This window comes from Gossypium arboreum, chromosome 1 (genome assembly GCF_025698485.1).
Source record: "Gossypium arboreum isolate Shixiya-1 chromosome 1, ASM2569848v2, whole genome shotgun sequence".
Classification (NCBI taxonomy): domain Eukaryota; kingdom Viridiplantae; phylum Streptophyta; class Magnoliopsida; order Malvales; family Malvaceae; genus Gossypium; species Gossypium arboreum.
This window is the reverse complement of record NC_069070.1, coordinates 122,222,325-122,234,909: the sequence shown is the minus strand read 5'-3', so window position 1 is coordinate 122,234,909 and position 12,585 is coordinate 122,222,325. Positions and strand designations below refer to the sequence as shown.

Sequence of the window (12,585 nt, the reverse complement as noted above, 5' to 3'; positions counted from 1 at the left end):
TTGATCTATTTAACAATAAAGGACTAGTTTGATAAAAAATTATAATAAAAGGACTTTTCAAATAATTTTACCAAAAAATTCTACATAAAGCTGGAGAAAACGTGTGGAATCATGTGTACGTAGTCGTACTACGTAAATGTTAAATGCATCAGCGAGGATCTAATTCACTGATAGTAACCTCATTTACAGATCGTTGTATTGAATCCGTGGATCGAGACAAACCCGAACCGAATTCATTAGCCGAATCGGTCTTGAAGTTTCCGTTTGAGACGAAAAACGCCGGTCGTGAAGGTGCAGGAGCCGTTACGGAGTGACTGCTAAGCATGGTAATAATGTCGGACATTGAAGGTCTATCAGCTGCATCTTCTTGAACACATAACAATCCAATATGTATACACTTGAAAGCTTCAAATGTTGGCCATGGATCATTCAATATTGGGTCTATTAGCTCTTCAGCTGTTCCATTGTTCCAATGTAACCAAGCCTGTGACAAAGTTAAGTCATTTAGTTCAAATCGGACCATATATATAGTAGATTTGGTTATCCGTGTATTCGTATTTTGTTCACATATTTTCGCGTATGATACAAATCTACCCATGATGTAAATTTTGAGATATTCATATTTCATATATATAAATATATATGTATATAGGGAGGAATCCATTTACAGTTCTATATCTTTTCGTATATTTTATATGATTAATATTTTAACGATTCAATCGTTATATTTCATATTATATTTATATAGATCATCTATGACAAATTTGACTATTTGTTTATGTAATAAACTTTTAATCGATCAATAAATATTAACATATACACTATTTTAAATCAATATGATAGTAATATAGGATTGTTTCACAATTGTACATGCATGCCAAGTACAATTATATCAATAAATTTAATAATTGGATCATTAAAATATTAATCATACAAAAATATAAGAATGGGTGTAAAACTAAAGTTAAGGATTTAGGGTTGAGTTTTTGAAATTTTCGGGTTAGTCTTGTGTTGGGTCCTTCAAAGTTCGAGTCATTTTAGGTTGAGAATTTCTTTTTGTTTGGGTCATTCAAGTTGGACTCATATTTACGGGTCGGGACACTACAAGTTCGACTCATTTCGAGTTTTCATCCGTTCAAGTTGTTTCGAGTTTGGGTTATTTTGATTTTGGATTGTTTCAGATTTGAGTTTGTTTGGATACTGGTTGAACAAATTTTTTGAGTGTTGACTTTTATAATAAAATCAAGTTTTTAGATAACCCGTAATATAGAGGAAAAGGAAGCACTTACATGGCTTAGAAGGTTGGTTAAATTGCGGAAGGAGGAACTTTTTTGACCGGTTACGATTTCCAGAACTAACACTCCAAAGCTATACACATCAGATTTGATTGAAAATAATCCGTGCTTAGCATATTCCGGAGCCATATACCCACTGCATATACAATGAACAACTTAAATCAAGATATAACATTGCTTAACTGCAAATTTTTGGATAATATTATGCATTTGCTAGCAAAGGTTTTTTGTTGATGTAACTTGATTCTATTGAGAGTTTTATGAGTTTACTAGTCGAATGGTACATAACAAAAATTATGTATTGTTTCTGGTCGGGCCCAAATAAACTCTTTGGTTTTTCATGGTTTTTATTATTTAGACGCTCCAAGAAACTCCCACTTAGTGAATACATTAAGGCTTTCAGTAGATTCGGAAGACAAAATCCTAACCCAGGACAATATCTGATTTATGTGATGTATCACTTAGTTTATGAACTCATAGGACGCTCAACAGAGTTGAGACATGTCAACACTTCTAATATATATAGAAAATCATAGATCCATCATAGATCCATGTAAACTATGTATTCTAAGCATAAAATATTAGAAGTGCTAGTGTATCTCAGCTCTGCCGAGTCTTATAAACCCTATATTTTAAGCATAAAATAATGGGAAAACTTACTAAGTTCCAGCAATCCGATTCGTATTCCCTTGAGTTTCACTTTCACCGAACAGTTTTGCTAAACCGAAATCAGAAATTTTAGGATTCATTTGCTCATCTAACAAAATATTACTAGCTTTTAAATCCCTGTGTATAATCCTCAATTGAGAATCTTCATGCAGATAAAGTAGCCCTCTTGCAATCCCAACAATTATTTTGTACCTTCTTTCCCATCCTAGTCTCAACCTTTTGCCCTGATCTGTATAGTATCAAATTTTGATCAGAAAAATAAGATGATATCGTGACTACGAATATAACAAATATTATTATGACGAGCACAAGATGACAATAAATAATACGAAATGGATATTTGATAATATTAGATCTGTTTATTGGCTCAGGGATATATATGGATTTTGACTCTCAAATATCTATATTTTGAATATATTTTCTTTCGTGGATAACAAATCGAGATAACCAAATTAGCTATCCTAAGTAGCTTTAGTTATGTGGATAATGGATAGGATTCGAACTCGAATCTATAATGCAATAATTATATTTGATGTCTATAATGCAATAATTATATTTGATGTCTCTAAATTGATCCTAAAATAGAAGACAAGCATTAATATTGTTTTAGTCGAATTCCTATGTTTTAGATCTAATGTGGAGTATATTTAGAACACCTATATCATACTTCAACGGAAATCAAATTAAAATAATATATACTGACCAAATAAAATCTTGTCCAAGCTTCCATTGGGTAGGTATTCATAAACAAGAAGCTTCTCTTCTTCTTCCAAACAAAAGCCCAACAGCTTTACCAAATTTCGGTGCAGCAATTTTGCCACCAACATTACCTCCGTTTTAAGCTCTGCGAGACCTTGTCCAGAGTTGCTCGATAGCCTTTTTACCGCAATTTCTCGCCCATCAAATAGTTTTCCCTGAATTAAATTATAATTTTATCATTACATTATGTATTTTAAAAAAATTTAAGTAGAAATGTACTATTTTTGAAAAAAATACCTTGTAAACCGGACCGAAACCGCCTTGGCCGAGTTTGTTTTCATCGGAGAAGTTCGCCGTTGCGGTTTTAAGAGTGTCGAGCCCAATCAAGAGAGATTCCATGGTTTTCTCGTAATCGGCTTGAGTTTCTAAGATAAATATTGAAGAATATAATTTTTGAATTTCCATTTTTTTGTGAGCATAATTGAGATTCCTTGGTTTGGTTTTGGTTTAAGCTAATCTTGAACGAGGGAAAAACATACACTTGGCCTTTTCTCTTTGAGTAAACTAAAAATATTATAAAATTTTTCAAAATTTTTCATTTACGTCACCGAGATGTTAAAATCACTGTTATATGATTTTTTTTATTCGTATCGTTTGCACCAATTAAAATAACATCACGGATTTACGAATTAAAATTTAAATAATTTTCTTCTTCGATTTCCGACACTGATTGTCGAAACAACTTGGAACTAAAGTATATTGTTCTAGTCGTCAGTGAGTACTAATCATTAAATGTCACTAAGAATTCGTTAGTCAATCTTTTTTAAAAAATATTAACCACCCAATGAACTAAACAAAAACTTTCGAAGAGTTAAACGACTTAAATAAAATTTTTTAAATAATTTAGTGATCATTTTATAATTTTTTATAATTTAAACTTATATCAAGCACATTTATAAATAAATAACGTTTTTATGGATCCTCCGAATGTATAAAACCTTTTTAAAATAAATTTAATTCTACTTATATTTAACACTCATACTTTACTTGAATTAAGCATTGTGTGTGAACTATAGTACGTACCAGCTGCAGTGTTCTTGGCCTTTCTCCAAAAGTAGCAACAACCAACTACGAGTATCACCAGCAATGAAACCGACGCCATGGATACAACCACAATAACTAAAGGTTTCAAACCACTTCTCTTTCCTGAAAACCATAAGTGTTCGAGTTAAATCTAAAATCGAATTAGAATGAGATTTATTTATTAAATTCAAATTTGATACTTCTCTTAAAAGATAAGTTTATTATCACTCGATCTATTAAACATATATGGTGATTAAAAAAATTGTAAAAAATCTCAAAGATAACTGATGAATTAAGTGAGTTAATTAAATTATGAGTTTATGAGAATCAAACATTTTGAGGGAAATCGACTCCGTTAGAAGAAATTTGTGATGTATTGTTTATTAGAAGCCAATAAATCATTCAACGGGTCAGTATTGTCTCTCGTGAAGATTTTATTTTCTATCTTGGTTGAGACCCAATTGCTTGAAGAGAACGATGAGTTCAACATTTTATCAAGTGTTTCATAAGATGAATCATGTGCCTTGTACATAGTGAAACTGAAATCTATGTCCTATAACATATAGGGGTTGCCACCATACGTAATAAGAGGTGGATCACATTGGAGGTCATGGAAAGCCTGGGCCCTCCCAAATTTTTGGAAAATTTTATTTTTTCTTGAAATTTGTTGGAAATTTTAATTAGATCCTAATTTTTTTGAAAAATATATTATGACACTCTTAAAATGTTTGAAAATTTTAATTATCCTTTTAAAAATAAATTTAATTCCCAAAACTCACCACTGTACGCAATGCACATATTAATCTATGAACTTAATGTCTCTTCATGCACTCAAATTTCAAAAGTGTCAGAAGACAACCCTTACCAAAAACAGTACTAGCCCGTAGAGGAATTCACTATCTCCTAACAACAAGCGACTTCCTAAACTTCTATCGAAGTCTCCCCTCAATAAGATATTAAATGGGTAAAAGTATCATAGAGGCTATTGTATTAAGAGTTAAATTATATTTTTTTTCCTTTACTAAAAAAAAAAAGAGGCAAATTAGTCCCTACATGTTAGATCAAAGAGTAAATTAATCTTTTTGTAAAAAAATTCATTAATTTCTACTATTAAAATTTATTCATGTACGTCACAATAAAATACACGTGGCACGTTATGTGTATTTGTCTAGCTATTTTGACTATATAGTTAATTTTTAACAGTAAAAATAGATTAAATTTTTAACAAAAAAGAATAGTTTGTTATTTGATTTCAATAACTAATTTATTATTTTTTTGATTAAAGAAGGCAAAATACAATAACAAAACTTACCATCAGAAGAACTGGTTGGAACCGAACTTGGCTCATCAGTAGAGACAGGCAGCGGTGGTGGCGGAGACAACATCCCCAAAATCGGCGGGGACGACGTCTGAAAAAATGCATATAACTCAAACCTAAGACTACAACTCATTGTAAAAATCCGAGCACCTTGTTTTTTATCACAACATTGTGGTATAAACCCAATGATCGCTTGCAAACAACTCAAGCAATCATTTTCAGGCAAATCTCTACTACACTGAACCATACCATAAATATCACTAAACAACGAGTAACCAATAGCACCCACAGCAAATTTTGTATCATTAGCTGCCGCAGATACTGATAAATTTTGAAACAAGCTCGCCAATTGTTTGTCAAAAAGATTAGAATCATTTACGTTCATTGTGTTTTTATAGTAAACGATCGGATCATTAGTTGCCATCGAAAAGAATCGAAAATCCGAATACCGTAACGAGCAATTATCATATCCGATCATAGCTTGTTTCTTGTTGGGACAAAACTGAGTGATTTCATCAGATGCAGTGTTGATACATGCTCGGCAATCATTTCCGGCAACGTCGGGTCGGCATTGGACGAGTCCGAAGACGGTATCAGGGTCGAAGCCGATCGTGTTGGTGGCAAAGCCAGTGAGGGAAGCATTTGTGAGGGAAAATAGAGTGGCGTTTATGTTTCGGCTGTATAAGGATCCGTTGGTGTAATTAGCTGCGTTGGTACAGATGTTATACCTTTGTTCATCGGCAAAATTGGCGTAGATTGAAGAAAGAAGTGAAGAAAATACAAGGAAATTTAGTTTAAATGAGATGAGAAATTGCATTGGTGGGGTAAAAAGAATGATTTGGTGATAGTTTTCTGGTAGAATTCACCTGCATTTTTGGTTCAGTTCATGTTTAAGGTAATCTATATAATGTGAATTGATGGAAACTTAAAATAGGATTAATAATAATATATAGGAATAATATATTATTTGGTACTTATATTTAGCTTCAAAATGCAATTTGGTATCTAAATTTTTTTTGTCTCAATTTAGATCCAAACTAAACAACATCATGTGGCACAACATCATGTGATCTAATAAAGAAAAACATAAGCACTTAATTGAGACAAAAAAAAAATCATTGATAACACTAAGGTTTCAAATTGAATGTTGAAGCTAAATATAGATACTAAATAGTATATTAACCCATAAACATAGATTTAGGTACAAATTTCCTGGAAAATTCTCGTTAAACATAGACTATGATCATCGGGTCTTTATCAGCTTTTTTTAAGTGTAAGAGACAGACTCTAACGCGTTATACAAGTATGAAATAATGCAAAAATATAATGAGACAAATTTTTTAAATAATTAATACATGAATACTATATGGGACAATAATAGTATATATCATAAAAATATAAAGTTGTTGACAATTTTACCTAGCTCAAAAAACATATTAATTTATGTAATTTTCTTCTAAACATAACTCCAACAACAAAATCCAAAGAGATGCTGGTTATTTCAAATTTTAAGGCACTAATCTTCTGTGATGAAACAGCAATGTGACAATTATTTATATTTTGGTTAATTTGAATCGAGTGAAATAATTTATATTTTTTGAATTATGATAATTATGAATATAAAGTATTTTCAAGTTTAAATAACTTCAAGTTTAATCGGGATTAAGTGGGTCTTAAATTTAGTTTTCAAAATCAAGTCATTATGAGATTGAATATTTTTAATTTTAATCACTTTAAGTTTTTATTCGAATTATTTTGAATTCTATTTATTTCTTTTATGATCAAATCAAATTAAATAAAATTTAAACTCAAATTTATTGAATCTAATTCTAATTTATTACTTATAACACTAAACTAGCCAGCATGTTCTAAGAGACTACTATTTTTTTAAATTTTTAAATGGAAAATTAGACTGCCAATTAAAATAAAATAAATTAATTTGACAAATTCATAATGAAAACAAATATGATAGTGAATAATGTTAAACTTATCTTTTAGAGCAATTCCTGTTTGAATCTATCAACTATTCTTAATTGTCTTATGCAAAGCTAATTTACTTTGACCTAACTAATTATTAATAAATAAATAAATAAGTGGCATAGATTTTATTTTCACTTTAAATGCTGACTGATTGATAGTCTAATAGACTAAATATTTGCAATTATTTTAATTATAACCTTAACGTATCAAATCATTCACCTCCATTTCAAAACTACTTTACAAGAAATTAAAATATTGTCAATCAATCCAAGATTTTGAATCACATCATGCCTATTTATTATTTATAATTTCTACATGTAATTCGGACTTAAATCCCTTATATCAAATCTAAAAAAAATACTTTTAATATGGTCAAAATCTGTAACCCTTTGATATTGACTCCAATAAAAATTTTGTCTCTTGACTTTGCCGAAATTCTGAGTGTCTAAAGAAGTGACTGGTTAACAAAGTTGAAGCGCAAGCGCCTCGTTGAGTACCTGCTAAGGTGAACAATGCATATTGTAATATGCATGACTCAAACCCATGCCCTACAACATATAGGTCAGTGTTAAGTATGCTACCAATTGAGCCCAAGTGATAAATTAGTAGCATACTTAGTGAACAATGTGTTGTATGCCTACAAATATGAGATTTCTTTGGTTGGTGAGTCGCACCTGTTCTATAAACCTCTCACCGTCACCTTTTCAAGCACTCGTGCTCTCGGCATAGTTAAGAGACAAAACTCCCGTGGAGACAATGTCAACTTGGTTAGGATCCATCAGCTCCCAATGGAAAAGACTTCTCTTGACAAAGTCGACCTCCCTTGAACAAATTCTAATTATAGTTATTCGAATATATATTCATTATACCCATACTAGGCTGTTATGCTATGAGAAACTAGACCCCAAAATATTGACATGATATGATTACACAAGTAATAAACACACACAAAAAGCACGGAATAAAAAAAATAAAACGAATATGCAAAATGACTTAATACAAACTAACATATCAAAATCAAAATTTATATGATTTCAAATAAATATAAAATATCAGACACGAAAAAACACTTGAACCAGACACAAATTATGGTTTCAGTGGGAAGAGAATACAAAACTGTTTCTGACACCATAACGAAAAGTAACATATTGCACACAAGAATTAATAAGGATGGTAGAAGAAAAATTAAGTGCCTAATTATACCCATAATAGTACTTTCGTCTTAAATTAAATAAATTAAAGGAAAAAGAGAAAATCTGATCACACCTCGAGTTGGCCTCTGAGCAGGCTAATGAATCTGCAATCTAATGGCATAGAGATCCAAAGGGGGAACAGCTCCTTCCATAGCTTCTTGTACTAACATTTAATATTTCTCATAGAGATGTTTCTGGTTTATGTTTCCGAATGCTATGAAACAACCACTTCATTGGCAATTTAGGGTCTAGGGTTCTTCATCTAAACACCTAGGGCACCTGCATCTAAAACCGTAATCCGCAAGCAATGCTTGTCTCTCTTCAAATGGAAGGTCCTCGTCTATGTATGAAATGGTCACCTAAAATTGCCATTCATGTAGCTTTTGGTTCTCATTAGGATTTTACAGCTAACTCTTTAATTAACAAGATGTGCGACAGGAATATTTTACCTCCTCTCCATTGCAAATAGGCCGGAGGGCAATAATTGTCGCTTGGCCATCTCTATCCTGGAATTGAAAGAGAAGCAATGAAGCTATTTCTTATAAAAAAATAATAATAATAAACGCTCCGTATAAAAACTATACATTACACAGGATCTTTGGACATCATGTACATAAAGCTACAACTACGACGCAAAAAGGATGCTGTATATGTGTTAAAGAATAATAAACTAACCTATTTGTTCACGAAGAACTAGAATGAGTACAATCTACTTATCTATTACATTATTATAGCACAAATGTACCTCTTCTCTTTTGAATGCTTTTGCATTAGGACAACAAGAATGGTTCATGCAGCTTTGCAAAGGAAAGAATGCAGTACCTAAAAAAAATTTCAAAAGAGGATAATTAGTCACTATATATGACTATAGAATATAGATGGATGACAGAAATAAATAATATGTAGTGCAGCAATTTCTACAAATAGGCCGGGATACGTATAACCTTAGGAAGGAATTACTTTGATGTTATGTTACTTGGACTTGGGTGTGAGTTTCGGATATTGGTATATGTGCCAGATATGTATGTTCAATTTTTTGTGTTTTCCATGTGCTTGGAGGACACTTTAGAGGGCTATATTCTCATACCGTTATCCAAGTATACATTGGACATGGGTGCCAGTAATTGATACTCCAATAAATGAAAAGTCAAAGCAACATAGCTTGTGTGCATCAAGGACAAGAACCAATAGAATTCAACTAAAAATGAACCCTATCCACATAACAGAAAGCTTAAGAAACCGACAGTCATTATTTAGTATCTTAAAGAGGGTTATACCTTGGCAACAATTGGAATAATCCTCACCAAGTGCATCTAGATATGGTTGTGTAATTTTCTCAGCTTCTTTCTGCAATGAATGACACCAGATATTCATAATCCAAAAATATAAAGTATCATGCAATCAAAGGGAGTGACTTCTAACCTTTTCAGGATATGGAAGATCATCAATGTACAAAAAGTAATCTTCCACCGGAGATGCTACAACCAGATCACTGTTACAAATGGAACTCCAAATCACTACTTGAAAGCCTCAAGAAAATTTAGAAATATGATTAACATGCCATGCGATGCATGTTAAGGGAAATCATAAATGCTCATCATTCTTACAATGCACAAACTCTGCGGTACAAAAAAGTAAAACAGGTGCAATGGACCTTACAGATTATTGAGCTCGAACATGCCGATAATATGCCCATAGATTTCAAGGGAGAATACTTGATAAGGTTAAGGACTTAAGTTTAGAAACTTCAATTAAGTAAGAGCAACATTGCTAAGAAAATAACTGCATCAATTGCATCCATGCTCACAGAGGATACATAGCTCACATTCCTTGTCAAAAATGGCTTCCTTGAGGAGCTGAAGTGACTGAAAATGTTTAAAACAACCAGTCAAGGTATGAATTTAAAGAGAAGAAATAATTAAAAGGACTATTAACTCTGTGTAGTCTTTGCATGTTACATGAACCACCTATACAAGGAAATCTTACTGTGAATGCAAGCTCCTGTATTTCCCTCCTAAATGTGGCTTCATCCGATGCATCAATGTCATCCGGCAAGGCAATACAGTCCCACCACCTATGGAAAAAAAAAAAAATCAGTGATCCAAGTATCAAAATACCTTCCAATCTGACACTAAGCTTTTATTTCCCTACAGAAAGATAAAGCATCCAGATATTGAATTGCAATAAACTAGCTAAATAACAAACCATAATGTAATCTAACATTTATCAAGCTCTAGAGTTGACAACTATTCAATGGAGAGTTTAAAATTTCAGAAACCTGATTGTGGGGAATACTTATTCCTGATATTATAGATCCAAGGTATCAAAATCAGCCAAAATCTATTCCTAGGCATTATATAGGAAACGATGTCAATGATATTTACCTTCTCTTATGTCCAATTGATATTGGCTTCCAGGCCTCCAAAAGTAAGGATAGATCAGTTCCTAATATACTAGATGCAGGCTTCTCTTGTTCGCTCATATGAGATGCTTTCAACTTCCTATACCTTAATATGGTGAAAGAAATTGCCTGAAAAATGGAACCGCAAGGACATATTTCCGATGACAATCAAGAAAAAGTGAACATAACAGGCACCTTACTTAGTTCCAAAAGTCCAATGAAAGAACTAAATCAAGTATAAATGATGCATTCAAAAAACTAAAGCCAGAACGCAGAAGTTAACAGTTTTTAGTACCTTGGCAGCAAGGAGGAAAATATCATTTGTTTCTGAGAAAGTTAAGAAAATAATAATAATGAGTAAAAAATAGAAGGTAAAAGAAAAACACAAGCACATGAGAAGTTCGTTAATATTAATATCATATGATGTCAAAGATCTACCATTGGCATGTTGTATGAATTTTAAAAGTGCCTTTCTAGAACGAGACTCTGATTTCTCCCCAGTACAAAGTAAGTAATGAGACGATTCCCAATCAGTCTCTGCGCATGATTTACTACACCATTCAAAGAAAAAGAAATTTTAGTTCAAAAAGGTTAAAAGAAATTTTTAGTGACACACAGAAAGTCGCAACTCTAACTTACCTACAATAAAAAGCTTCTTCACATCCGCCGAGGCATGAAACAACAGAAGGTAAGGGAAACTTGTTGGAGTAAGGCAACGCTAATTCACCATTCATTAACGACTCGACAGCCATCATAGGCAAAGGAATAGTACTACCAGAACTGCTAGAAGCTCCATCTTCGGAACTATGGTGATTTTGAACATAATGGTCGTCTTCTTCATCATCAGATGAATTTCTTTGACATCCATTATGTGAAGAATTTCCTATTCCTAGTGTTTTCAGATACAGTTTTCGCCCTATTTGTTTCTCTATTGATCCAATAAATTTGAAACAATAACTACAAACTAAACAATCAATCTGAAAATTTGGAAAAACAATAAAATGTAAGCCATTAAACATGTTTAAAGACCAAAAAAAGAGGAAAATAATGAATATTATCAAAATGACCTTGTTTGAAGGGTGCTGGACCCCAACAAGCATTTCATCCTTAAAAATAAGTTGTTCTTCTTCAAAATCAGTTTCGGCAAACACACCTATGGAACAAATTACTCAATTATAACTTCAAAAATAAAATCCAATTAATGAAAAAGAAAATTCAAAAATTCAAAAAATTGTACCTTTTCCGAAGTCGCCGTTTTGTTTCACTTTGATGCCTTGGCACTTGCGTTTCGAGATAAGCTGGTCGAAATACTCCTGCATTTGAATGAAGTTAAAAGAAATGGACTTAGCTGAATAAGCTAGAAAAAGAATAAAGAAAAAATAAATAGAGAGAAAAATGGAAGGAGGAGGGGGCTGGTTGCCTGGACGATGGGAGGAGACGGCGGCCGGAGAAGGGCGGCGATTTGATGAGAGCAGCGTTGATCGATAGGGCAAATGAGTTCCATTCCTTCGCTTCGCTGCCGCTATGGCGCTTACCGCCTCCACGAAACTTGACTCACTGAATTTATATTTGACGGCGCCAGAAAATCATGTGCGGGGATGAACTTCGTACTAAGATGCGTGCTCTAGCTCTTATTTCATTTTTTGCTTTATTCTAAAATAGCCCCTGAACTATAATACAATTCTCATGTTGGTCCTTAAAGTTTTTTACAAAAATGGTATATAATTTATTAAGTACCAATTTTGCTCCATTTTACAAAAAATACATTTTTTTATAATAGGAGATAAAATTGATAATAGGAGATAAAATTGATAATTTGGTTTACCAAATGACAATTGTTAAATTAATTAAGTTAACCTCTACTATTTCCAAAATCTAATGCACCAAACATATTATCATATGTGAAATGTCATGCCAGTTTGCTATTTCCACATTTTACTAACTAAA

The 12,585-nt window shown here is 32.3% G+C and overlaps 3 protein-coding genes across 7 annotated transcripts; all 3 read right to left on the bottom strand.

The window, feature by feature from the left end:
• Positions 1-27: 27 nt before the first annotated feature.
• Positions 28-3,211, bottom strand: LOC108481966 (cysteine-rich receptor-like protein kinase 6). The gene is made up of 5 exons (XM_017785069.2): positions 2,961-3,211; positions 2,668-2,878; positions 1,956-2,193; positions 1,290-1,431; positions 28-484 (listed from the first exon to the last, which is right to left on the bottom strand). Exons 1-5 carry the CDS (start codon positions 3,126-3,128, stop codon positions 149-151), a joined length of 1,095 nt encoding a protein of 364 aa, XP_017640558.1. The 5' UTR covers positions 3,129-3,211; the 3' UTR covers positions 28-148.
• A 1,773-nt stretch (positions 3,212-4,984) lies between these two features.
• LOC108481303 (cysteine-rich repeat secretory protein 38-like) lies at positions 4,985-6,226 on the bottom strand. The gene has a single exon (XM_017784455.2). The coding sequence runs from the start codon at positions 5,879-5,881 to the stop codon at positions 5,006-5,008; it is 876 nt and encodes a 291-aa protein (XP_017639944.2). The 5' UTR covers positions 5,882-6,226; the 3' UTR covers positions 4,985-5,005.
• A 1,022-nt stretch (positions 6,227-7,248) lies between these two features.
• LOC108480387 (histone-lysine N-methyltransferase ATXR2) lies at positions 7,249-12,283 on the bottom strand. Of its 5 annotated transcripts, none has more exons than XR_008287152.1 (17): positions 12,059-12,274; positions 11,876-11,951; positions 11,706-11,791; positions 11,278-11,615; positions 11,077-11,189; positions 10,934-10,965; positions 10,622-10,767; positions 10,224-10,311; positions 10,054-10,102; positions 9,897-9,951; positions 9,660-9,729; positions 9,515-9,584; positions 8,983-9,059; positions 8,687-8,743; positions 8,311-8,596; positions 7,719-7,866; positions 7,249-7,592 (listed from the first exon to the last, which is right to left on the bottom strand). XR_008287152.1 is itself a non-coding variant. In XM_017783371.2 (15 exons), exons 1-15 carry the CDS (start codon positions 12,140-12,142, stop codon positions 8,486-8,488), a joined length of 1,452 nt encoding a protein of 483 aa, XP_017638860.1. In that variant the 5' UTR covers positions 12,143-12,274; the 3' UTR covers positions 8,054-8,485. The 5 variants fall into 5 exon arrangements, 2 of the variants coding, with proteins under 2 accessions (XP_017638860.1, XP_052887828.1); XR_008287154.1 differs by having other exon boundaries at positions 7,249-7,541; XR_008287151.1 differs by having other exon boundaries at positions 7,249-7,866.
• Positions 12,284-12,585: the final 302 nt, after the last annotated feature.

Bases quoted from the DNA above. Each gene is read 5' to 3' on its own strand.
- LOC108481303 (XM_017784455.2), bottom strand. From the start codon at position 5,881: ATGCAATTTCTCATCTCATTTAAACTAAATTTCCTTGTATTTTCTTCA.
- LOC108480387 (XM_053031868.1), bottom strand. From the start codon at position 12,142: ATGGAACTCATTTGCCCTATCGATCAACGCTGCTCTCATCAAATCGCC. The intron at 9,585-9,659 runs GTTAGAAGTCAC...CATTCATTGCAG, and splicing joins ATCTTCCATATCCTGAAAAG to AAAGAAGCTGAGAAAATTAC. The intron at 8,744-8,982 runs GTACATTTGTGC...TTTCAATTCCAG, and splicing joins AAGCATTCAAAAGAGAAGAG to GATAGAGATGGCCAAGCGAC.
- LOC108481966 (XM_017785069.2), bottom strand. From the start codon at position 3,128: ATGGAAATTCAAAAATTATATTCTTCAATATTTATCTTAGAAACTCAA. The intron at 2,194-2,667 runs GTCAGTATATAT...GATACTATACAG, and splicing joins CTTGGACAAGATTTTATTTG to ATCAGGGCAAAAGGTTGAGA. The intron at 1,432-1,955 runs GTAAGTTTTCCC...TTGTATATGCAG, and splicing joins AATCGGATTGCTGGAACTTA to TGGGTATATGGCTCCGGAAT.